Here is a 26,534-nt window from a genome sequence, read left to right as displayed (position 1 = left end):
TGTATGTACTTATATATGTACTTCTCTGTATTCAGCCGGTAGTTTGCTTCTTCTGTAATGTTTCTAAGGTCTTCTGGGTCATGGATTAATATTTCAATATTTGTATTGGTCTGCATAAACGTACCACAGGATTAGTGTCGTTCCTCTTCAGATAGAAAGCCACAGCTAAGTCGGAGACAGTGATCTGAACGGAGGGGGAGGAGGGTGAGATGAGGCTGAGGGGAAAATAGACACCGGGGGGTGGGGGTGGATTTACTGGGACTCAGACAGACAGCAGACCGGCTGTCCCAAGCTGCGCTGATCCTTCACTCTCCGGCACCGAGCTGAAGACACCTGCCTCTCCGAGAATAACACAGCGGCAGCAGGAGGAGGCTCAGGGAGCAGAAGCAAAGCGAGGAGACGCCGCTCTGTGCCATCCACTCCGTCCTGCGAGAGGACAGGCTGCTGCGCTGCTTGGAGACCGCAGTTTGTTGTCGTTACCAGGAGAGAAAGCTGCTCCGCTTCTCATTAAGCCGGGCTGCCCTCACAGAGAGCCACTTGCATGGATGCACCATGGCCACGTTTGTCTGCAGGGTTCAGTTTTTAGATGACACCGATCCTTTCAACAGCACCAACTTTCCCGAGCCGACCAGACCCCCCCTGTACTCCTTCAGAGAGGATATCCCCCTCATTAACCAGCTCGCAGGAGTCCACCGGCTCCTCAAAGCTCCGCACAAGGTAGGATTAACAGGGTAGTAAACAAGTCATGCTGCACACAAAGCTAGGAGATGACTTTAGATTTAGGGACAACTAACTTGTCACTGAGGAGCTATTTATTTTTTATTTTATTTTAATGTTTTGACTCAAACACACTTATAGGTGAACATGTGTACTCCATTCAGTTTACGCATGCTGGTTTTATGCTCAAGCCTCCTGTAAGTAAACTTCCAGAGCCACCATCCGCCAGAGGCTATTTAAAGAACACATCGCTGGGTTAGAAATAAGGTGTTCACCTTGAAGCGCGGAGCTTCCTGAAGCAGGGGACTTCACTTGGTTCACATTGATTAACAGGGGCGTTTCCGGAATTTTAAAAACTGGGGTGGCATAAGGTACCAAGAACAAGAGGAGGGGAAATCATTGTGTTTGATTACAAATGAATACAGTGTTTTTTCAAAAGGAGAAAATTTGGCACAATTTAGTTATTTGGACTCACAATTATGCTTAATAGTTAAATTACATCCAAAGTTAACTTATGCAGAATAGCCCTTTTCAGAATCATATATATCACATTATCAGATCATAATGATTCACTGATTACATGTAAGTGTCTGTCCCATTATTTACTGATCAATAATATACTGCTGAGTAGATACAAGTACATTAAAGCTGTCATGGTCCTTTGTGTTTAGAAACTATCAGTTATTTTCTGCTTTACTTTGAAAGTTTGTTTTCTGTAGGGTTTTTTTTTTTTTTAATTTCTGGTCTTTGTTTCTTTCCCTCATTTCCATCATGTCTGCCCTCACCACCTGTGTCTCACGTCCCAGTCAACCCCTCTGGGCACATTTAGTCTTTACGCTTCTCTTTTTCCTGCGTATACTGAGCAGCACCTTTAGCTCATTTGCAATTTTCAGTGAATATGTTTTTTTAGTACTGTTTTTCAGACTGCGGGCTCACTCGTGGTTCCTAAGAAATCTAAAAGTAGAATGGGAGGGAGAGCCTTCAGCTTTCAGGCCCCTCTTCAGTGGAACCAGCTCCCAGTTTGGATTCAGGAGACAGACACTGTCTCTACTTTTAAGATTAGGCTTCAAACTCTTCTTTTTATAAAGCATACAGTTAGGGCTGGATCAGGTGACCCTGAATCCTCCCTTAGTTACACTACCATAGATCTAAGCTGCTCGGAGCTTCCCATGAGGCACTGTGTTTCTTATTCACTCACCTTTTTTCATTTACTTTGTGTTTATACACCATTTGCATAAAATCGTTAGTTGTTATTACTCTGACTCTCTTCCACAGCGTGTTTTGTCCTGTCTTCCTCCCATCACCTCCAACCGGTCGCGCCCCTCCCTGAGCCTGGCTCTCCTGTTGGTTTCTTCCTGTTAGAAGGGAGTTTTTCCTTTCCACTGTTGCTTAAGGGCTTGCTAATAGGGGGTAATTTAATTGTCGTGGTTTTCTCTTTATCATTGTAGGGTCTTTACTTCGCAGCATCAAACGCCTCAAGGCTGAATTGAAGTAGTTGTACCTGCTTCTCACTGGTGGGGTCTTCAGTTTGAACTGCGAAACCTGAGAAAAAGTGTGTTTCAATAAAGTACCTAAGTAAATTACATTCCATCACAGGTCCTATTATGGCATCCCGCCTCACACCAACTTCTCTAAATGCCCCTGATGACTCGTAAATGTGGGCACTCTGACACTAAAGTGCCACAGAGGAAGGCTTTGGATCTCCACCAGCTCGAGGAAATCTCTAAAACGGAACTTCTCTGCTGAGAAGTCTACGCACAAATGGACACCCCGCCTCCCTCAAGTCCCAAATACACTGAATAAAGCTTCCCGCTGTATTTTTTGCTCTCTGCTTTGCATGCGGCAGTGACAGGTGGCTGCACAGAGGCATTAGTTCAGCCAGATTTATCCCGAGGTGCCTCATTCACCTACATGTGATGGGACACGGTGGGTGTGACGGAAAAGAAGAGATACCATTTTCAGTCAATTTCAGTGTTTAAGCAACCCCCCCACCAAGAAAAGAAGGAAAAAGCAACGCATTCCTTACAGACAAGGTTGACTCAGACACACAAACACACCCACAGAGGCTGTACAAGTGCAGCAGATGTGACCTTGTTTTTTATGATTTATGTGGATGCTACACAGTTAAAGCTGAAAGTGTAGATTAAACAGAGTTGAAAACAAAAAAACAAAAACTGGCACAGTCTGGAAAAAACGGGGAGTTTTAACTGCTGGCACACAGACCTGAGAGCAAAGCAGCAGAAGCGGTTTTCCGAACCAGACGATCTTTAGCTGCCCCCATCTTTAAAAACCGCGAAACAAATGAAAAATGGCCCACAGCACAGCAAAGCTTATGATTACAACCTATAGTCGGACAGATGGCACAGCCTGCATTTGTGTTTGCAATTTCACTCGCATCACCAGGAAGGCTGTGCGCAATGGCAAATGGATATTGCGCTTAGATTATAGGGATGAATTTGAGTGGTTGCAAATTTGCCCGTCACACCGTCCAGATCTAAAACTTGGTGCTTATAATGCTCGAGTGTTATTATATAATTGGAAAATGTCAAAAGCGCTCAGTTGTTTTTGACAGTTCTCTTTGCTTTCTCAGTTAGTCTTTGTTTAAACAGCCTTTCCCTGATTTTTGTTGTAACCTCCTGTGCTCTCCTCTTAGGGGAAGAAAAAAAAAGCCTGCTGTGTTATTATGCCGTGATGATGGTAGAGCTCTGTGCATGGCTGGCTGGGCTGCATGTAAAGTATAGGTCACTTGTCCCAGAATTCCTGCGGCCGGGGCCTGGATCCCTGCGACACTTTGTTCTCCTCACTTTGGGTGCCGCGGTTTTCCTGACCTCTTCCTCCATCTCTTCCTCCACCTCTATGACCGTGCAGCAGTTTGTACTCTCAAACACATGAACGCAGACACATAAGGTTAGAACCTGTTGCCAAAGCTAAATCAGTGTGTTGCTGGTTTGCTGTGCACGGGGATGTGTCACTTTGTCCCAGCTGCTAAACAGAAGTTTGGATTCTGGCAGCAGAGATCATCACTGACCTCTTCCTGCTTTAAAGGAAATCAACTTAAAGCGGATAATAAAGGCAGTCTAAAGGCTAGACTGTAGACATTCCCTACTTCATTTAGCCAATGAGACCAAAAATTAAAAATAACATCAGATATTCAGGTCGCTATCAGTCAAACAGCTACAGCTTCTGCCACAAACAAAGCTCAGACTTCACAGCTCAACTTTTATTCCACTACCAAAAGGTTCCCATTAAAGCAGCATTGGGAGGTTTAATGGCCAACACTGAACACGCCCCCCCTCCCCCGTTCTTCAAAGAGTCACTGAGGCTCTGATTTTGATGCAAGAAAAAAGTTTTTTTTTTTAGAAAGTTGTCTTGTAAGTTATGTAAGAGTGTCGTTAAATGCGATCACCACCACCAGTGTTGTTTTAACATGGAAGTAATTACACCTCCTCCCCCTCTCCTCTCCTCCCCTCCACCTCCCTCTACTCCCCCTTGCTCTTGAGGGTGAATTTGATTAAAACGAGCGCAAAATATATACAAGATACTTAGTGTTTCTCTAGCAAGTCCCCGGAGACTTGACTTGTGAAGAGCCTGCGGTTCTTCTTTGGAGCCACCGCTGCTCTCGGCCTCATGCAGCGTGATGTGTTGTGTTATTAATCTATATCCCCCCCCCAAAAAAAGAAACCACGTGTTTTAGAAAAAAGAGAGATCATTTGGACGACCAAGCTCACTCCTCGCTGCTGAAGCAGTGTTAGTGTGCTTGTGTGGAGGTAAAGGAGGGCAGCGTGGGTCAGACAGGGTGGCTGGGATGTTGCTGAAAAGAAAATAAATGCTGAATAATGGCAGCAGATTAGACCCACGAAATGTTTTGTTGTTCTGTTTTAGTCCCTCCATGAAAAACCAGGCCACTGGGACAGAGGGTGATTAACCCCACCCTCACCTGCCCTCTGTCTCCACCCCCTCTGTTTCGGTCTGAGATTTACCAAATCTCACGTGCATGAAAAGTGTGAAGGACAATAGCATCGCGCTTGGCTTTAACAGCTATTTATGGAGCGCAGAGATTACCTTTAAAGTGTTTGCATTTCCTTTTCAGCTGGTTAACATTTTGAGCCACGGTGGCAGCCTCACAGGTTTTCAGGGATCGCAGTGTGGTCTGCTGTGTTTGCTTCAAAGACAATGAATCCCTGTGAGGTTTCTGATCCCCTGACTTTTTCCACTGTGAGGACGACATCTGTGCTTTTCAGTGAAATGTCTTAACAGCCTCAGGATGGATGGAAATAACATAGGGCATGCAAACATGACGCCCATTTTTGGATGATATTCTGATTTTTCACCATCTTTCCTGTGTAATACTGCAAATGTTGGTATCGATCCAATACCACGTAAATAAATAAATACCAATATTGATACTTTTAACCTATACAGGGAGTATATTTAGGGGAGCGCACTAAATCACTCTGATTTTTTACTTTTCACGAAAATTATTCACCACAAAAAACCCACCTTTCAGCTAAATTTTAATTTTTTTTAATTCCTGGTAAATAATGCACCTGTCTAAAAGTTTATTTATGTATTTTTTCATTTCCTCCCCCAAAAACAACATTTTTTTGACACAGTTCAGTGGACTACGTACTGAACTCGGAGGATAGAAGCAAAGTATCGATCCAATACCAACACCAGCGTTGGTATTAAAAATTTCCACACAGTGGTTAAACTCTGGAAGTAATGCATTGTTTGCTAAGTAGCACGTTACCATGCCAACATGGCAACCTATTGTTAGCATGGTGCCTGTGCTAGAGTTAACTTTTTTTAAACTTTAAAAAACCACTATGTGCTTCTGTCATAGACAGTATAAAACAGGGACATAGCCACCATGATATCATTCCCTGGTTTTGGATTTTGTTGGCGTTAACACTGTTTTCCACCACCGGATGAAAGGGTGGATGAGAGGGTAGAGTGGGCAAACTGTTTCTTTGTGCATCGCACAACAAGCCTTAATATAAGTTGCGTATTCTGTTTGAAAATCCTCCAAGAGGGACCAACAGCCTGCACGCAGTGAAGAACTCCAACCCAGTGCCTTGGAGTGCTAGATGAGGCCTGGCAAGCTTTGGCACACCTGTCAATCAATCTGGCCACGCCCCTAACTCAAACATCCAGATAGATGAGCTAAAAAAAAATAAAAAAAAATGCAGAATTGTCATAAAGGGGGAAACCATCCATAGAATACTATTATAAATATTTTATCACATGAGTGTACTTGCTTTGGCAGGCAGCCTTGAATGGCCATTAGAGGAACTGCAGCGTTGGGCACTTCCACACTGGTGTCATCCTTCAGCCTTAGAAGGTTTGACACAGATGGATTCATTGTGTCCTTATCAACTGTTATGTTTCTGGGATTACCTAAATAATGCTAACCTGCTGCTTCTTAGGTTCCCCTTTCCAATACTTCAGCTCAGGCAGTGCTGCCTGCCCCCACAGACACACCCACCCTTGAGCTCCAGTGTGCATGCTGCCTCAGAGGAGAGTAAATATAGCAAGGTTATATTTATGCTGTGAGTCCATGCGACAGTCCGTCTCTCTGTTTGGGACTGAAAGGGAGGAATGGACAGAGAGCAGCAGCAGGTCTTGTGATCTGTGGTCAGAAATTGTCGTCACACAGCCTGAATGGATTGTCCGGGTGGGTGGGTGTGGATTTGGCAGCACACCAGAGGCCAATCTAAGTGAAACCCACTGATGCCACCGAGCTGCTACATACCAATGCGTGACTCTGATCTCATTCACCTATTCGTACTTCAGCAGCTTCAGGAAGCAGTTGCAAAAACTCAGAGCCGATTGTTGCGAGCTAATGACGTAAGTTGCTTTTTAAGAGTTGTCTCTGGGACGGATGCTCGCACCTGCTATCGACCCGTGACCGTACTCATAAACATCGATGCCAGTGGCGGGTTGATATATTACTGTGCACCTGGTCTCAAACTCAGCTGGGTTTCTTCTTACACAGCACAGGGGGTCAGTTCTGACAAAGGCCCCTCTGCAGTGCTACCTTAGATCATGCAAATGCATGAAAGCGAGGTTGATGAGAAGTGAAAAAAATCTGAAAGTCAGCAATCGGCAGCGCGAATACTTGGACATGTGCAAGGCTGTGCTCGCTCAGCGAACATATAGAGCCGAGCTGAGAGTTATATTTTTCATAGCTAGTATTTAATGCAATAAAATGTGCCGTTCCCTCGCTGTGTTCCACTCTGGTTTTGGTTTCATGTTCTGCGGCCTTTATTACGAGTTAACTCCCTTAACAGCTTTTTAATGCAGAAAGCAGAGGCACCCTGCAAATGCTTCTCACCCCTTCACAGACCACTGTGTACACTTGTGTTCAAACCCCTGCCCCATAAACTGGCTTTATTTTACAGGCTCAAAGTGTTTCGTTGTTTCTTGTTTTGTTTTTTTAAAGGGGGTCTGAGTCATGGATACATATAATAAAGGGACACTAGACAAAGGGAGCCCAATGGGTCACCCCTGTGTGCAGAAGTGACACGTTTGTTGTATTTCCTTTATTACTTTAACTTTGTATATTTTGTTTCTGCCATCCGTAGCTTGATGACTGTGCACTTCAGCTGTCCCACAATGGAACCTATCTGGATCTGGAGTCCTCGCTGGCTGAGCAAAGGGACGAGCTGGAGGGCTTTCAGCAGGACGACTCAGGGTGAGAGTGGCTCATGTACCCTTTATACCAAACAGTCTCTCTCTCTTCACCAGTCGAAAATATCTAAAGCAGCAAGACCCCCGCGCCCTCTCATACACGTACACATATTTTCTGAGTTTCTTCATTCTTATAAAATGGGGAGAATCACAAGCTGTTGGATATGGATTTCTTGGAAGCACAAGTTCATGGAAAGTATGAAGCACTCTGGAAAGCAGGACACGTGTGCCCTCCCTTCCACAGCAACAGCTATTCTCCCATTGTATGATAAATATTCTCGTCTTCTTTGTGACAGTATTTCACAGTTTACAGCTTGAATGTAGAGACGACGGCGTGATGACTTTGTAAAAGGGCTTTGAAGCCTCTGTCAAACCTCCTGGCTGTATTGACATCTCAGTAAATCAGGATTAGGATTACGCCCAGAAAATTGAATATTTAATATGTTAATCACCTTAGATTATGTGCTTTGGCTATTGTTCAAAACTCATAAACTCTTATGTGGCTCATGAGTGTTGACAGGCATATGATTTCCATTACAGTGAATGTTACTTCAGTCCCTGGTGATATATAGCTGTCTTCCAACCTGATTTTCTTTTTATTCCTTAAACTGTGTCAGCGTGTCACTTAGGCTACAGCAAACCTCCCCTGGATCTGTTGTAAATCCCATAACATGTAATTTTCCTGGCAACACTCTAATATGTCTCCGCCTATTCCTCTGAATGGTATTGTTTTAGGTCATGTAAGTGTGCTAATTTTTATATTGCAAATGGAAACAGTTTTCTTCTCTGATAGGTGGCCAGTGTCTGCAATTAAAAACTGTGAGAAAACCTCAGGGCCTGAGGCTAGCATATTAGCACCAGCAACTGAGGTTCAACATCAGATCAATTTGCATAAGATTCAAGTTACAACCAAAACCTGAATTTGAGTCCAACATTATTATGCAATCCTCTCTTTGTGGCTTCCAGCTACACTTACTGGCCACTATGTTAGGTACAGCTGTTCAACTTCTCATTAATCAGCCCATTTAGACAAGTAGAGATGGTCGACGTGACCTGCTGAAATGAAAACTGAGCTTTAGAATGGGGATGAAGAAGATTTAAGTGACTTTGTCTTTGCCAGAAATTGCTGCCTTTCCCACAGAGCCGTCACTCGGGTTCACAGAGAATGGTCTGAAAAAGAGAAAATATCCCGTGAGCGGCAGTTCTCTGTGTGAAAATGTTTTTTTGATGCGAGAGGTCAGAGTCGAACGGCCAGACTGCTTTGAGTTGATATGAAGGCAAAAGTACCTCAAAAAAAAACGTAAACAGTGACTATATTTTCTTAATATCAATTAATAGAGCTAGTTAAATTGGAAAATTGTGAAATTAGGTAATAGAACAAATTAAAGTTAGAAATGCTGTCAATGCTATACCATTATTGTAGCATGATTACTCCACGTTCGCTGGCTCACTGGTAACTGTTGGGTGTTTTCAAGTGTCTGTTGTGGTCAGATTTCCCTACTCTCTCACTAACAGAAGTGATTACGTGGGAGTTATTACGTCAATCTGTTGCCAGATAAGCTCTAAATTGGTTTAAGAAAGGGCTAGCAAAGAAAACAAAGTATTTCAAGAACTGATACGTTTGTCCTAGCTCTTCCTGCTGGTTAGTTTGTTAGGACAAAGTCATTTGTGGCACCCAAGAAGGTGCAGAACCAGACCAAATAGGACCACCACGAATAAATTTCCTGTCAGTGTTGGGGATTGATCAGGACACTTTAGCATTTGCGCTACACAGGATATGTGGTCAAAAGCTCACCAGACCACCTCGGGAAGTGGTTTGAGCGATCGCAATGTGTCTTGGTGGTCTCGTCTTTATACTTGCCTTTAGCGCTGTTCATTTGTGATCTGATTGCCCAAGATTCATCTAAAAAACTGAGTATAAACAGTTGCTTAGCTGATCAGTCCTTGTAACTTTAGCTAATTAGCTGTAACACAAACGGGCAAACATTGGCTCAAAGCCGTTTATACACAAAGTAGCAAAGCTCTGACCGCCACACGGGGAAGGCAGCTGTTAAGCAGCAGCACATGTGTGTGACAATGTACGTTTGTGTAGGTATGTCAGTCTGTTTAGGACTGGGGGCGGCTGCCTGATAAGTGGTGGCAGACCCCAGAGCCTTGTTGGTCTCTGTGTTTATTATAAGTGGTTGTTTCCATGTGCATATCTATCTGTTTGTTTTCAAATGTGTGTATCTTTCTTGTGCGCTCGGTAAGCCATATGACAGATGACAGATAGGCGAAGAAAGGCTCGTTTGTGTTGAGGAACTGGTTGAATTGGACAGTTCTGTCAGCCATTCTATCAAACTGCGGCTTTAACCGAGGTCATAATGAGCTGACAGTAAGAAATGAATCATGCGTTTTCGGTTTGGGTTTGACCTCGTCTTGGCGAAATGTCACAAAGGGTGAGGATGAATTCTTTCTAAATTCATTCTGCACAATGAAAGCGGTCTATACAGTGTTATAAAAGACTAAATTAATCCCAACCAATGTCAGCGCGTACCTTTAATATGTGCTTTAATAGGCTCTGTAATGCTTTAACGTATTTTTCTGTCATATAAAGTATATACTGTTACATTGCTGAATGCACAGAGTTTCAAATAATGAGGTCAGTACATGCAGATGGTATCTGTGAGCAAAAAGCTCAAGCTTCAGACAGCTGGATGATGTCAATGAGGGTTGATACCCCTAATGTGCTCATCTTAGGCGAGAACCTCTCCCCACCTCTTGTTCAAAACTTCTGTTTGTGAAGGGCAGCCAATCAGAAGAAACTTGGCTAAGTTGCATTTGATCCGACGTTGAACCTTACTTGCATTAAGGCCCAGCATGGGATAAAAAAAAAGTGCTATTATGAATCACAGAAAACTCCTGCAGTAGAATTCAAGAACTGTAAGCATAATGTGAACACAATGGTTCCCTTTAACAGCATCTAGGAAATAAAAACTTTAAGCAGTGGATATCAGTTTTGACTTGATGGATCCATTTAACATAGTTATCAGCCACATATTCACCTCGATAATCCCACAATAACAGTTTTAATTTATAAATAACCATAAAGTCTGCTGGTCACACATGATATATGATATCTTTGATAGAATAATGAGAGTAGGTTTTTTTTCTGTAGTTTTTACTAAATAACTGATCCAGAAAACTGAAACTTCTCTATCACTAAAAATATCTGCAGGTTTCTAACGAGCACGCTGGTGTTAGCTGAATTTATGCTTCCACGCATCAAAGATGGTGTTGTGATTGCAGCTGTGGCAGGACAGTGCTCACCACAGCTGACAGTAAACAAAGCCCTCGGGTGACAATAATTGCTCTGCTTCCACTGGAAGTCACTGTAGATGGCTGTAGCTTGTGATGCAAAGGAATCTCCCTTTGAACCCTTTACGCCTGCCTTCAACATATCATACATATGTCAATCACAGGCATCCACTGTGTATAAAAGAAGGACGTACAGTTAGGTCCATAATTTGTTGCACAAAAGCACACATTTTGTAGTTTTGCTTCTGGTCTAACTGTAGCTTCCATGGGTCTGAAAAGTGAAGACAATATAGAAGTGCCTTAAATCTGCATTCTTCTAACATCCAACAGGGGGCGAGTTCCCTGGTTGCAAAGATAGGCGGTATAAAAAGTGGACATGGTTGCCATGACATCAAATGTTGGTCTGTGAAGTCTCAAGATGAATGTTTGAGATGTTGCCATCTTGCTGTTTTGAAACATTAGCTCATTGGCTAACGTCTCATTAATCACAAATCATTAGCCACTGACTGCACCCTGGATAATATTTCTGAAACGTATTATGGCCGAGATTTACATAAAAGACTTCATTTTTTATTCAGTATGAACTGAAATGAGTGACTGAGCCCATGAACTCATCGGGAAATAAGAAAGTCCCACCATGAGTATTGCCTACTGGTGGCCATTAAGAAGAAGGCAGGTTCAACACACTTTGCGTTTGCCTCACTTCCCAGATCCTGAAGCTGTTTATGTCCAACGTTCGTATTGTCTGTGGTTGCAAAAAGACCTCAGACGTTACAAGTGTAGCTTATTCACTTACATGGTTTACATGTGTGTACAAGACGCAGCTGGTTGTGGTGTCTGAAGGTGACTGTGGTCAAGAAGCTAGAAGTTTTCTGTTTCTGCTGCCTTCATGTGTAAAATAAAATTGGCAGGAGCCCCAAAGCAGCCCACGGTACTGTGATGTCCCTAATACTTATCCAAAGGTGTTTTACTTCAATCGAAATCTGTAAAAAAATGTAAAAAAACAAAAATTGGAACTGTATCTATTGTTTCAACTGCATAAAATGAAAATAATATGCTAACTAGATATAAAGCTATCTAGGTATAAAATTAAGAACTGATTGTTTATGAAGCATCAGTTTTTCTTTGGTGATTTGGTCTTTGTTTGGAAAAATCTACTTATAAAAGTGTTGCCATTTAGATTTTTCAACGTAAAAAGGGTGGGTGGAATAAGCTAAAGCTTCAGGCTACACCTTTTCAGTCAGTATTTTGCAGTCACTCCATTTCTTTTAACTCCGTGATGATTTTTTATTGCCACATTTTTCCTCAGAAGACCATTAATGACCCAAAAAAGGAGCCTCATTTATTCTGGACTATCTCAATGCCCCAATGAAACTGGAAGTCCAGAAAGTGGAAGCTCCTGACAGAGAACCTCAGGAAACTGCCTTCGCCATCTTGACTGCTGATTTAAGTCTTGTTTATGGCAACTTGATGTTAAAGCTCAATCAACAAAATTAATGATGGTATGATAATGACTTTAGAGTGGGCCTACCTTGTGACTGACAAGTCAGTATATAGTTAAACTGTGTGCCCACAAACACCCCACGCCACTATGTGTTTCATGCTAGCCTAACTTTCCTCCCACAGTTCAGTTGCTTTGACTGCCATTCTTACACAACAGACTACCAGAAAAGAAAGAAAAATGAATTTATGTTTGTTCGCATCTCAAAGATTGTGTTAACATTTTGCTCTATTTCCTAGCAAAGCTGATAACATTGTAATAGATGGATTAGAGGCCAGGTGCTCTCTTGTTTGACTGTATTTTCTTTAGAGCATGTTATGCATAATTCCAGCGGTAAATGCTATCAGAGTCATGCTTTCCCTGCGTGGGCTGGATGGTATCAGTTTGTTAGTGATTGAAGTCGCTGATTAGTTCCTAGCGCTTAGGAGGTAAGGGTATAACAGATAGCGTAACATAATACTGTACTTTATCTTGACATTTGTGTACTTTCCCACTGAAAATGGGGTTTGCATGGGTGTTTGCTCATGGGAACGATGCCACGCAGAGGTGCGCACATGTGAAAATGCCTGTTATGTCTGCTGCAGTTCTGCTGTCTGAAAAGAATCAGATGTGTATCAATATGGGGGTACAAATGTATTGCACGCCCATGTTTGTGTGCATCAGTCTCATCATGTCAGCTGTTTTTGGCTATCAAAGAAGAGTCAAAACTTAGACAACTTAGTTTTGACTCAAATTTAATTCTCTTGTTTCCTCCCTCCCCTGTCTCTCAGGTCCAGAGGGAAGAAGCACAGCGTTATTTTACGGACCCAGCTGACAGTCCGCGTCCACGCCTGCATTGGTGAGTACCGTGCCACATGTTTATGTAACACATTTCTCCCTGGAAACACACACGCACATGCCGTCAGATGCACCAGGGAGCCTAAGAGCACATTGCAACCGCACTTTCAAATGGCCGTCCCGGGGTTTTGCAAGTTGTACACTTCAAACCAGAAACCGCCCACTTGGAAGTGGGATTGACTGGTGTGTGTGAAACGTCCCTAAATTTAACGTGGCATTTTTATATTTTTGCCACATCTTTTGACACGGTGAGAAAAAAACCATTGCTGTGTGTGAGCCTTTTTGCAGAGAAGCTTCTGATTTCTGGCGAAGTCGTCACAGTGTGATGCTCCTGACTCATCTCTGCTATACGGGGAGAAAAACAACATAAGCAGGGAGAGAGGTGTGACTTTCACTTTATGTGAGAGGGTGGAAAAAAGATAACAGCAGGAAAATTCAAATATTTAGTGATAAGTCTGAAGAGAAAGTTATGAGATTAAAAGCAAAGGAGGGGCATGAGAGGAGAGTAAGCACAGGGACAACTCTGTGGCAGAGGCAGCTAAGATGAGCCTACAAATATGCATATGCAGTTTTTATCTAAAAGTTTACAGAAAAAGAAACAAAATTGGGTTTTTTTTGAAAAAAATTATTTTAACAATGACCTTATAAATGTTACAAATCTTGCTACTGTAGCTAATTTATAGGCGTTGTGAAGAGTTAAACCACAATAATGGAATATATAATAATGGAACTTTATATAAATACATAATTGCACAGTGCAAATGAATGCTTATTTACTTATACCTTCCCTGCTGCAGCTGTGCTTTTTTGTACCCCTCCTCCTCCTATTAAGCCAGCCTTGTTCTGATTGGCTGCCCCTTGCAAACAAAAAAAATTCAAATAGCATACAAGTGGAGCTTCTATGCTTATATTGAGAGGGAGCCGTGTGCCTGAAATGACTACAACAGGGATATCCACTCTGATGCACAACATACAGAGATAAGTGTGGAGTTACACACACTGATCGGATTATTTGAAACTTGGGTCACCTTTAATATGAGCATCCTCTGTTGTAGCTGTATATATATGAGAGAAAAAAAACACTTTAGGATATAAGAAACCTATAAGGCAGCAAGAGAGTATAGAGATGAATAACGTGCAATTTCCTAGTCAGTAGTTTGTACCCTATCAGTGTCTTTTCTGTCCACAGCAGTGGAGAACTCTCGGGATTGTGTTTTTTCCTTTCATTTGGCTGAGGCACTACACTGAAACACTTTAGCGCTGTGGTTACGTTTTGTTAGGGAAAACCCTCCATTAAAATCATCCCACTCTTTCATGCTTTCTCTCCCCGGGGTGTGTCCTTCTTCACTCATTTCCTCCGTGACTTTTTCCTACGTGGTCAACACTCTTCATGCCAGTGATAGCAGAGCTAATTCTGGATCCTAGAATCAAGACCGGCCGAGATGTTAATGAGGTGAAAGGTCAGTCTAAGTGGTGCTTAGGAAGGGTACAAAAAATATAGTTCTTGTATATATGGGGCATTTTTTTTTACTGTCTTAAAAATAGTTAAAAAAAACTATTCTGAAATGGACCTGTTGGAGATTTGGCTTCATTTGATCACCTTGTATAGTGATTAGATTGTAATTAGATGAAGTTTTCTTTTTGCAAACTGCAGTTTTCATCCTCCCACTTTCCCTTAGACGACTTCCTTTCAGTAGATTATGATGGATGTATGGTTGCTGTCCTCTCAAGAAAGTTTTAGGCTCGAGGGCTGTTGGAAACAGACGGGCTTACTCTGAAAAGGGATGAGGACTGACCCGGATCTGCAGCCATCTGCTGCAAACATATAAACTGCTGTTTGCTTACACATGTAAACCTGCTACAGTGTTTTTCTTCATCCTCTGATGGGCCTGAGTAAATGCACTGAGGATTGATGTAAGCTAAATCTTTCTCTCACACCCATGACCATGTAATACACACACCCACACATCCAGCCGTTATGAGGGATCTTCCCATGGTTTGGAGAAAAACCAGCGCCGGGCTATATTTATTTGTCCCTTTACGCATAAAATGAAAAACAGCTTCTTATTAGAAAAAGTTGCATCGCCATCATCAACGCAGAGACATTTTCTTTTGAAGGGCATCGCTTATTTTTATCCAGTGCCAACGTGCGATGATAGAGTTTGTTTACTATGCTGACCGCAATCCAGATTTCAGTTAGCACGGCACAGATGCAGGGCAACCACTAAATCTGGACGGGACTTGATATTTGGAAGTGGCAGTGTGTAATTCTGCCGCATTAAACAGACATACAAGCAGATAGCTTAAGCGTGTCACAGCAGTCCATTCACTTTAAAGATCTGCTGTCCACCCCCCATCTCAGTGTCGCTTCAGCTGTCCACTCATCCACCCGTTTAACGTTCTCTAATCTTTCTAGGCCTTAACCTTCAAATCCTCCGAGTGGTGGACAGCACACTGTCCGCTAAATGAAAAAGCACGTTGCATTCAAGGATGCACATTACGTGCAAAATGAAATGTTTGTGACTGCAAAGCTGTGCGTTGATTCACGGTCACTTTTTTATTATGATTACAATGCAGGAAATGCTCCATTCCTTACAGATTTTCCTAATCTAGTCTCGTGACCTTCTAGGTTCATTTAGCAAAGATCCAAACATCATTGTATTGAGGCTAAATGTTGGATACATCTCCTTCAGTCATCCAGAGATCTTCTTTCAAGATTGCAGGGATGAGAAAAGTTTGAATGACTAAGAGAAACACAGCATTCTTGGGCATTTCTTGGCTTTTCTGCGGATAGATTGAATTACATGCAGGCGTGCCGGTTGGGATTAAAGCAGCTCTATGGTGGGAATTTGTGTGAGTCAGAGTGTGATTATGTTTGTGAGTTAATGAATTTTTCACTGGTACATGAACAGGAAGACACATTGACATGGTCAGCAAGGCCGTGACTTTGACTGCTGGTGTAAGCACTGTGTCTGCGCTCGAGAGGCCCTTGTGGCATTTTAATGATCCAGGTCTTCTGAACGTCCCCAGCCTGAACCCCGCTGGGAAATCAGCCTGTTTTGTTCATTTTTTATGCATTGTGGGTGTCCTCAATGTCCTCAGCTTCAGGTTAAGAAGTTGTGGCCCGAACCTCATTATTTATACTTTCAACTGCTGCACTGTCTCTTTCAGTTGTTCTTTTAACTTTCAATATCTGCTTGTGCAGACTTCCACCTACACTCACACCCCTTCTGTCGGTCCATCACGTGGCCTGCCCAGAACCCCTTCTTTAAGGGTTAATTTTAGCTGCCTCTGTCACCATCGAAGAGTTGTTGTGGATCGTGGATGAGTGCAGAGAGGCGGTTCTGGGGTGGGGGTGAAGTTGAGGTGTTATCTTTAGAAAGTGTAGACAGCACAGAAACACGCGAGGGAGGCAGCACAGCGGAGCCTCTTTGCACTAAATGTGAGAGTTAAAGGAACCAAAGGGGTTGATTGATAGAGATCAGGGAGAACTGGGGGTATTAAAAGTTTAGAGGCAGGAAGGGAAAGGATGATGTGAAGTTTACCTCTTGTTGTACTTCTGATGGATTTTTCCGACTGCAGGAGTTTTACATGTGGACTAAAGCCAGTCAATCTGTGAATTCACTCTCTGTAAAAAATCGTACCAGCCTGCAAACCTGTTTATTTCTCCTGTTAACGTTGGACATTTTAATATTAGAATTATGGTGATTGACTCGCTTTTTGAACTAGCTCCCAGTGGCAATTTAAGGAACTGCACTTTTTGGCGGTTTCCCGTTTACTGTGCAGAAACAGTAAGATGGACGTAGCTGCCGTTATGTAACCCATCAGTTTCTTGGGATGAATGTTTTCACTGTGGTCATCCTGATGTTTTAAAACCAGATGTTATTAATAAAGGATGGGTATGATTGTGGAATCAGTATTCCCAGTGGCTACAGACTTGTCTGTCCCAAGCCAGTGAGCATACCGCAGATAATACTCCTTTCAGACTCTTAGAATGATTTCATGCTCTACTCTGAATAATGTGAATCAAGTGATGAGTCCATGAAGTCATCAGTAAAGTGTCCACTGAGTGCGGATTCAAGGCAGTTTTGCATTGGTGGCTTCACCAGACATGGAAGCTACTAGAGGCGGGAATCACCCCACGATACAATATTATCACAATACTTGTACAATATACTTCAGTTTTTTACATTTTGTGATGTCCTAATGACAAATAACATATATCGTGATTTATCATCTTTGTTTAAAAGCAAGTTATGTTCTCAAAATCTGATTTATCCAATAAGATAAAGTTCTCGCACTTTTTTTTTTGCAAAATGAGATTGTCAAACCTGCCAACACTGTCACTAAAACCTGCCATAAATGCTGCCATAAGACAGTCTGCTATTAAATACAGTCACAATGCAAACGGCTTGCTGCCAGTTGAGTCGAGTCCCCTCGTGTTGTGCTCGTTGACAAAGACTCATCCAGACCGATGGCAACATGTTGCCGATCCGTCTAATTTATAAATTAGACAGCAATTATTTGACTTTTTTGATCATCTCTCTGAGAGTGATTGGAGTCAGTCCAAGTCAGACTGCAACTGTTTGCAGCCCTTTGTAATCACCTTACAGTCAAAAGTGATCGTGCGGTTGCTAAATGTGACGCACAATGTGAAAAAACATCACTACAGTCCCCAGTGATGTTTTTGTACATGTAAGGAGGGTGTTGTCCTGTTTTTGATCGTGTGACTGAGCCATTAACTTGCACTGAATTAGGAGGTAGCTTTATCAAGCTATGAGTGTTGCTGGTTTTTCAGCTGAGCTGCTTTAATGTAAGTTTGCTTGCATAATGTTATCTCAGGATGTTGGTGCAGAAGATTAGCCATTTTGTAGTATTCCCACAGTATTTTTGTTGTATTTAATAGAACATTGATGTTTAGTGTCCCTGTATTGATACAATATTTCCACGAAAAATCCAATACAATGCTTTATCGATGCCCCACCTCTGAAAGCTACATCCTTCTTTTACACTGTCTATGAGCAGATCCCTCCAACTCCCAGGGCTCTGGACCTGAGCTTGAGGAAGTAGATGGTTTTAGATTCCCAAAGCTTTTGTTTCCCATGCGGCCTCATTTCCCAGCCTCTCCTCAAGTCAAAGGATATGCAGTAATTCAAGTGATCAAAAACAGCGAGGGTATGCTCTCTGACAGGTAAAGCTCCCTGTAATGAGTGGTACAGCAGGTGAAACAAAAGAGTCGGAGTGCAGAACAAAAGGCCTTGCATGTGTTTTGGACCCTTTTCAATCCCTTAGCACCGAGCTCTGGAATTTAGCCTTTTAAAAAAAATTGGCTTGGATTTCTGCGCACCAATTATCTGTCTCTAATCACCCCCCGTCGTATCGTCAAGAAGAGGTGGAGGCCAGAGGTTAGGGTAGGCTTTGATTTTCCCTGGTTCTACTGTTACATAACAAACTAGCAACTCACTGAAAACTTGAGGATTGTGTCTGTATCTGTCTTATCTTCGGCTCACTGCAGGATTCACACATCAGAATCTTCATTTCAGTTTCAGTTTTATAATTTGATCCTGCCTTTGCTGGAAAAAACAGGGCCCTATGCAAAAAACAACAAGAAAAAAACAAACAAACGAGGATTTACTGCAGATATTTTAAGGATTTCGTGGCATCAGTGAGAGTTAGAGAAATGACAATCTTTTTAAGCTTGCCAACAGGGTGGTCTTGAGTGATAAATGAGTAGTCGCTACTCAGGGTAGATTTACTGACAGGACCTCTGTTCACTCTGGCTATAAGATGCTATATAAAAAGAAGTGACTACAGCTGGTTCTGACAGCGATTTACTGGGTTGGTGTCCCCCTGCTGTGGGAGATAAGGCCTGGTAATGGCATGGTGTGGCATGGAGATAATGCTTGCTAATGGGTAAGCTGGGAGGGGGTATTGCTGTAGGACATCTGTGACTGAGCAGTCAAGTTGTTGGCATGGTGCCCTCTAATAACTGTGCTACCCTACTTTTTAATCCACCGTCCATTTGTCCCCTGTTGATGTTTCCCACCATATCTTGAATCATATTATTCAAAAAGACTCAGCTGCAGTTGTTTAACCTCAACATTTCTTCCTTTTCCTGCGTTGCATCGTTTTTCCTCTGAGTCTATATTTACTCAGCTCAGCTCCATATAATCTTCATGCTTCATTGTTCTGATAGACACCTGTGGCTTTGGCTCAAGAACTTGTGCACTATCCTCCCGCTAACTTCTGAGTCAACAAAGATATTTCGCTATGCTTGTGAACTGTGTGCAAAGCGTTAGACAAGTTTAGTCCTGCGGCTCAGTCTGCTTCATCTATGCACAACCAGAGCACCTTCTGTGAAAATGTATGTTTATGTGTCCATATTTGTATTTTTTCTGCTTCACCACCACATAAAATCAGCACTTCTGCATTCCAAATACAGAACACTGTGCTCTTATTTTAATGTGTGTTTCACAGAGAGAAGGAAGGAATGAAAATTAAAAAAAAAAAAAAAAATCACTCAAATAGTTTCCCCTCTACCCTCACCAGCAGCTGAGACCCTGAGGAGAGCCCACATGAGTCATGCTTTAGTTACTGCTGTTAGAGATGGAGAGATGTGCCGATGAGGCATTAGCGATGGAGGTGTAGTGGTGAAAAACTTTCCAGCAGTGGCTGCTGTAGAAAAGCCACCAGCATTTATCTTTTCTATAGTCGTTCTCTTCTCCTGCTGCACTAATGCTGTTTGACTTTATTTACACTTCAGTAGTAGATTATGTTGCATCTATTGCTAAAATTGGAACCTCTGGAAAAAGCACATGTGCAGGCAATGAAGGAGAATCCAGTTTGAGGGGATTAAATGTTTATAGTTGCATCAGTGCCAGATTTTCCAGCTTGCCGTGCACTTATGGAAATGTTCAAATTGATGATAATGAAAAAGAGCTTGCTAGCTAGCCTTTTAGAGAGAGGGAAGGTGCGACTTTAATGACAAAGAGATTCGCATTTATGATTTTTGGTGGTTAATGTTGGTTTCTGGAAAGGATTGCGGGGCTTTATCTTGAAGATGTTTCCAACTTGTGGCTTAGGCCCCAGTCAGGGCTAGAGCCCAGTCAGCAACCCTTTGGCAACTACTGTACAGGTCACTTGGGGAAACTGTGCATTTGCCAACCAGTTGGTAAGTGGTTAGGGACAAGTGGTTGAGGATGGGTCTCCAGTCCAGTCACACTGGCAACTGCAGGCCTACAGGGAAAATGTACATTCCCCAAACAGCTGGCGAATGATTACTGAAGGTTGCTGGCTGGCTGTAAAATGTACTGCTAAAGCCTAGTCCCAGTCATGCATCCCGAGAGAGCGGTCAGTGACCTCCTGGCAACCACAGGTTGCTAGGGAAAAATGTGTGTTCTGTCAGTGGTTGGTGGGTTGTTGTAGGAGGGTGCTGGCAGTCACCAGGTGAAACTGAATCTGAAGAGCTGCAATAGCAGGTCGCTGCTCTGCAACAGCACTGTTTTTATGACTGCTCGGACCAGGTGACAGCCATCAACCTCCAATCCGCCAACTAGTCAGGGAATTACACATTTTTCCCTAACAACCAGAGGTTGCTAGAGGGGTTAACAATGTGTCTCTTGGCCTGTTTGACAACAGCTACAGTGTATTGTTGTCTCTTTATTAGAATACAGCTGTGTCTCATGTGGCAGAGCACGCTGTCTACCAATCAGGTCAGTCTAAAGGTCTATCCTCTAATTCGCGTGTCGAAGTACCCTCGGGCAAGAGCACGTCCATCATAAACGCGCCATATCTGTGTGTGTGTGTTTTGGGTGAACATGACTTGCAATAGAAAGCGCTGTCAGTGCTCAGCTGCACAGAAATGCGCCATATTAGTACCAGACCATTTACCGTTTATGATTAAACATTTGGGTGCAGTTTCATTTGACCTTACTGTTAAGTTTGAACTTACATCAGAGTATATTTTCATTTTCAATGCGCATTTCCCTCACAGTAAGTTCTTAAATTTATTTTGCAGAGGCAATGAAAAGTCCTTAAACTCTTAGGTTTTACTTGCTTATTCCTTCTCTCTAGCTTTAAGCCATCTGCTGAACATACAGGAAAGCTAGGTATTCATAGCTTTTATGGTTTTTCTGTGTAATCTGGTCTTGCTTTCCAGCTGTGTGTCTCCTTATTGATCCGCTGATGTGGTTTGGTGTGTGTTATAACGCTGTGTTTTCTGTGGATGTGGCAGGGTTTTCCCTACGCTCCAGTCATGCTGACAAACATTAGAAGTCTAACTGTTGCGCTGTGGCACAACATACTGCTTTTTGGGGTTAGCTCTCCAAAACCTCTGTGGGCTTACTGGAAGAAAGTAAGAAATATATATTGACATAGAGTATGTGTGTGTGGCTGTACGCTCTTGTGAGTGTTATGTCTGGGCTTGTTCGTATATGCACCCAAGTGTGCCGGCAAAAAGCTCTGGCTGGTCTGTTTTAATCATTTCGAAGGTATTACATAATGCAATAAAACATTACAATTACCCCGAGCTAAACATCCAGAATCAGGAGAATCTGCGGGCTTGGGATCTTATCCAGCCGTAGGGTTTCAGAGATGATGGGTTTAGGGGATGTGTGGAAAGAGACGGGGCGAGGGATGATTTCCAGGGAAATGGTAAAGCACTTAGGGAAAGAAACACAAGGGAAAAACAAAGCAAGGAGGAAATGCACCTGCCAGACAGAGCTGAAGCAGTGAGCCAGGATCTCTGAACGTCACAGCTCAATGCTTTGCTGACTTACAGGTGAAGAAGAGTAAAGCCAATATGGCGCTGTTTTCTAGATTTAGCATATATCGTGGCTTTCTTGTTCGATAATGTGAACCTGCATTGGAGTTAACAAAGCCTGAGAATTTCTGGCTGCTTACACCTCTTATGTGCAACTTTTTTGATGTATTAAAACTTTTTAATTGCCAATGACCAAGCAGATTGTAATGCAAATTAAAAAATTAACCCTCCCCAGCTGTCTTGGTTGATTCTGACAGCACGTGGAGTGATTTCTAAGTGTCTAAGACTAAGTAAAATCCAAATGTCCCTGCCTTTGCGAGCAACAACCCTGACCAGTGGTTGCAAGTAGGTGCTATAGTGATTGCTTTGATTGCTAGCAGGTTCCCGCAAGCTAAGCTTAGCCAGTTAGCTGCTAGCTTGGGTTTTAAGCAATTTATTTGTTTTAGCAGATGACCTAAGGTTAGCTAACATTAGCTAGAAGAATGACAGCTGAAAAAGTCCTTTGACCATTGTCGGTGAAAATAGCCAACATCAGCAGGTCACCTGATTCATGGAGGAAGTGTTTGGTTTCGACGCGCTCACTTCTGAGTATTAGCTAGCACTAGCTGCCTGTTAACATTTATGAACTACAATATTATGTACCAAATACTATATTGTGTAGATAAAATCAGCTATTCATTCAAACTTAGATACTCGTTAGTAACTAGTTAGTAATTAACTAACCATATTGAGGTTGTCTGTTGGTTATACTGGGCTTCTTTAATAGAGTGACTGGATTTGGCTGGACTGCTTCTAATATGATTTGAGTTCATGTTAGTTACTTCTATAAAGCCAACACAGAGATATTCTGTAACACTGCTTCAGGTACACAAACTCTTTCTTTATCAGAATTACACACAGGCGTACACCATCAGCAGCCACTAGTACTCATACTGTAGGTCATGAGAACAAGAGGGGAAATAGTTTCAGGAAGATGTGATTGGGCTTATATACCACATTGGCATCTCTATTAGGGACACACAAAGGGAAACACAATATGCACATACACATAAGGGAGGAGTAATAACAAGCAATAGCATGATGAGTCAGAGCAAGATTTCAACCAGCTAATACACTCAGCGAGCAGGACGTTTCCTCCAATATCCTCTCTGTTTACTCATCCTGACTGCTGTTAGACTTGTGCTGGATTCACCCTCTGTGTTTGCCTTGCTCACACTCTCTGCATCTGTTTTCCCTTTTCCTTTGATCTCTGCTGTCCATGCTCTTTTTGTCCACTTCATATACATATATATGTGTATATATATATATATATATATGTGTGTGTGTGTGTATATATATATATATATATATATATATATATACATATATATATATATATACATATATAAAATAAATGCACACATTTTATTTATACGTCTGTTTCCAAGAACATTTTTTGAGAAGTAATTTTTCAAAGCCAGCAAAAGAGTTTTGCAGCCATTTGAACCTCCTTTAGAGAATCATTTGTTGGCTTTTTTGTAACAGTGTCACTTGGCACTATATGACCATCACTACTCACTGTGAACTAACAACAAAACCGTGAATACGCAGCTCTGCAAAACCTAGTTTCTTTGCTCTTTGTCAGCCTTAATTATGACACACATTGTCATTGCACATGCCCAGTGAATCCAGTCACTTGCAGTGATGTCGTCATTGAGCGTGAGAATGCGTAAGTCAGACACAATGACAAAGGGTGGGGGAAGTGCAAGGGAAAACACTGGGTACTTGTTTCACGTGTGCACATTTGCATGTGGGCCCGGACACCAGAGTATTTCCCACAATCAGCTGTTGTGTCTGACTGCACACCAGAGAAAAACATATATTACACTTCATACGAAAGCATTATTACAGACCAACTCATCAGCAGTTAAACAGCAATGCTTTTTGAAAGAAAAAATGTAAAGACACTATGACAAGGATGCTCACAAACTGTATATAAAAGATGGGATCTTATTGGAAAATTAGCCCACTTATGACTTTATCAGCTCATTCGGTATTTCTAGACCTCGCTGGGTGCAATGTAACATTCATTTAGTAAATTATTGTCCCATTAAAGACAAAAAGGATAATCAGGCAGGGTAATGCACCCATTATTTGTCACATCCAGTTTCAAAACATTACAATAAATTGCTCAGCTCAAGGTTTCAGGGCTTCACTCACCAACAAACATCACTGTGACTGCATCCATCTTTTATATACAGTCTGTTAGCTACTGCTCTGGTAACACAGGGCGCCTGTAGGAAACGCTGGCTATATTTGTGTTTGTGTTGTGAGGGACTATTTATGTGTGAGTGTTTGGACTAATTCAGAGGTGCCAGGGGCATGTGAAGGGCACAGGGCACAGTGTGGTTTTGCAGTGCAGTGTGTGGGGACTGAGTGCCTTTGTGAGCATGCATATTTTTATTTGTTCGAATGTGTTTATGTGGTCATGAGTTCCTTCACTGAAGACATCTGCTTTTGAGCTTCTTTCACAGCTGATAGCCTTCATCACGGTTCAAGGTTGTAGTCTGTAGCTCTTTTACGGTGCAGATATTTAAGCACGTCGTTTACTACAAAGTTCTGTGTTTGCTGTTGTATGATCGCGACTGGTTTCTCTGGGGACGAATTTATGGGAATTGTATTAAACTGCACATGCTGTTTATATGTGTTTTCCTTTCATTCCCTCTCAAACACAAACCCATAGCCTGGGCCTATGAGTTCTCTATCTGTACCATCAGCAGCCTCCAGTGCTTGTACTGTAGGCCAAGACCAACAGACAAAAAATAGACAGTCGCAAAATAACCAAGTTGTCCTCAGCAGTCTGACCTTTTCTGTCTGCCAACTTTTCCTTTTCACTTCACTTGACATGAGACTGAAATCATGCATTATTGTCCAAATATGAGGTTACACAGCACATGGGGTATTTATTCTTTTATGCCACTCTGCAGATGCGTACATTCACGTAAATGCTGAGAAACGTGCGGTAAACAAAAGCAGGGTCACGGTTATGTAATTGCTAATCTTTCACAGGCTTTTATCTTAGATTGAGCCTTCAGTTACCTCAAATATCAATAACCGAATTAAATGAATTAAACAAATCTTCAATTTATGTATAAACCTTTTTATTTTTATTATTAATATTATACAATTTTACTTGATTTAAAGTGAAGTGAAAACAAACAAACAAAAAAAACATCTCATCTAGTTGATTGTTGTTTAATTTGACTGAATGTAAAGTGTTACAGGGCAGCACGCACACAGAGTGCACTGCATGACCTGAACAAAGCTTGAACCTAGTATCCGGGGCTGTTACAGTATGCTTGATACCCTGCTCTCCTATATTTAGCATGACACCGGCACAGAGAGGGAAAGACTTCCTGGGATTAAATCAAGCTCTCCAGCGTGGCGTTACACTTCATCCTCCTCGCACTTCTTTATTTTAGATCACACTGATCAGACCTAGTTTAAAGCCAGCTGACTGATCAGCCCAGACAGCCACATAGGGGCTTTTTTTTTTTTTAACGGGTGCAATGAAATCCACCAGAAACACGAGTCAGCGGTTATAACTGAGATTAAATGTAGGGCTACCAGCTGTGACCCACCCTTCTCTTGGCTGGCCAGTAGACAGTTAAACCATGCAGAAAAATATTACCCTTGGTTGACCTCCGTGCATAGTTATCTGTAAATATCCCATGCCTAATAATGATGTGTCACACTGGACCCCCCCGCTCAAAGCACATACAGTAGAAGAAATGGTTTATGTGTACACTTTGTTGGTAGAGAGGTTACATTTGTTTATTTGGTGTATTAGGGATTGTAATGGGGTTTCCCCTTAGCCTGCATGTATTTCCTTTGTAGACACTCTTCTTCTGTTTTTTCCCTTTTCCAATGAATGGCTATAGCTGAGCTTAATTATGTTCAGTATTTAAGCTACAGAATGACTTGAAAAGGATCAGCAAAGGGAAGCAGAAGGATCGCAAAGGTAGCATATGTATCATAGGGGTTTACCGTCAGCACTATGTCAATCTGTGGTGCCAACGGGATTTATGGTGGGCGGAGCTAGGGTCGGTACAGTAAGCAACCCCCCCCCCGAGTGAGGGCTAAATATTTAGTTACTGGAAATTTCTAGTGACAAGTTTGAAGCCGAGCTTAGAGCCAGCACCTTGTGGCTGTGAAAGGAGCTGCAGGTTTTTAGTCTACTCATCAATTTGCAGAATTGTTTAATGCTCATATACTTTTAGCTTTGGGAGCTACTGGGAGCTTTTCATTATTTACAGTTTGGAAAAATGATTGATCTCACATAAACCATATGGAATGACCATATAAGGAATATACAGGTTCTATGGCATCATAAAGATACAAAAGTAGAAAAAAACCTGTCTGACACTAAGTGTTCAGAGCAGTCTGAAGCCTGAGCTTTTGGCTCGTAGGGATTATTTCCACATGTGCTGACCTCACTAAATCTCTGGTTGGCGCTTGCTTTTTTCATATAAGAAATATTGCCAAGTTGATCTCTGTTGTATCACATTCTGAATTAAAAATTATTGTTCATGCCTTTTTTAAAATCTCATCTAGATTATTGTAATTCCTCCATCATTTGTCTCAACAAAGCATCCCTGGAAAATCTGCAAGTTGTTGCAGAAAGTTACTAACGAAGTCTTCTGCCTCCACATCAACTTCAGAGTCCTTTTTAAGATTCTGGATTTGACTTTT

At 42.1% G+C, this 26,534-nt stretch overlaps 1 protein-coding gene across 1 annotated transcript in view; it reads left to right on the top strand.

The window, feature by feature from the left end:
- Positions 1 to 212: 212 nt before the first annotated feature.
- The window catches only part of fhod3a (formin homology 2 domain containing 3a), a 62,167-nt gene continuing 35,845 nt past the window's right edge, over positions 213 to 26,534 (top strand). The window contains 3 exon segments of the mRNA XM_025902355.1: positions 213 to 717; positions 7,302 to 7,411; positions 12,976 to 13,043. Of these exon segments, the coding sequence (XP_025758140.1) occupies positions 553 to 717; positions 7,302 to 7,411; positions 12,976 to 13,043 (343 nt within the window). The 5' untranslated portion in view covers positions 213 to 552.

This window comes from Oreochromis niloticus, linkage group LG22 (genome assembly GCF_001858045.2).
Source record: "Oreochromis niloticus isolate F11D_XX linkage group LG22, O_niloticus_UMD_NMBU, whole genome shotgun sequence".
NCBI lineage: Eukaryota > Metazoa > Chordata > Actinopteri > Cichliformes > Cichlidae > Oreochromis > Oreochromis niloticus.
The sequence above is the reverse complement of the archived record's forward strand: the minus strand, read 5'-3'. Positions and strand labels throughout refer to the sequence as shown.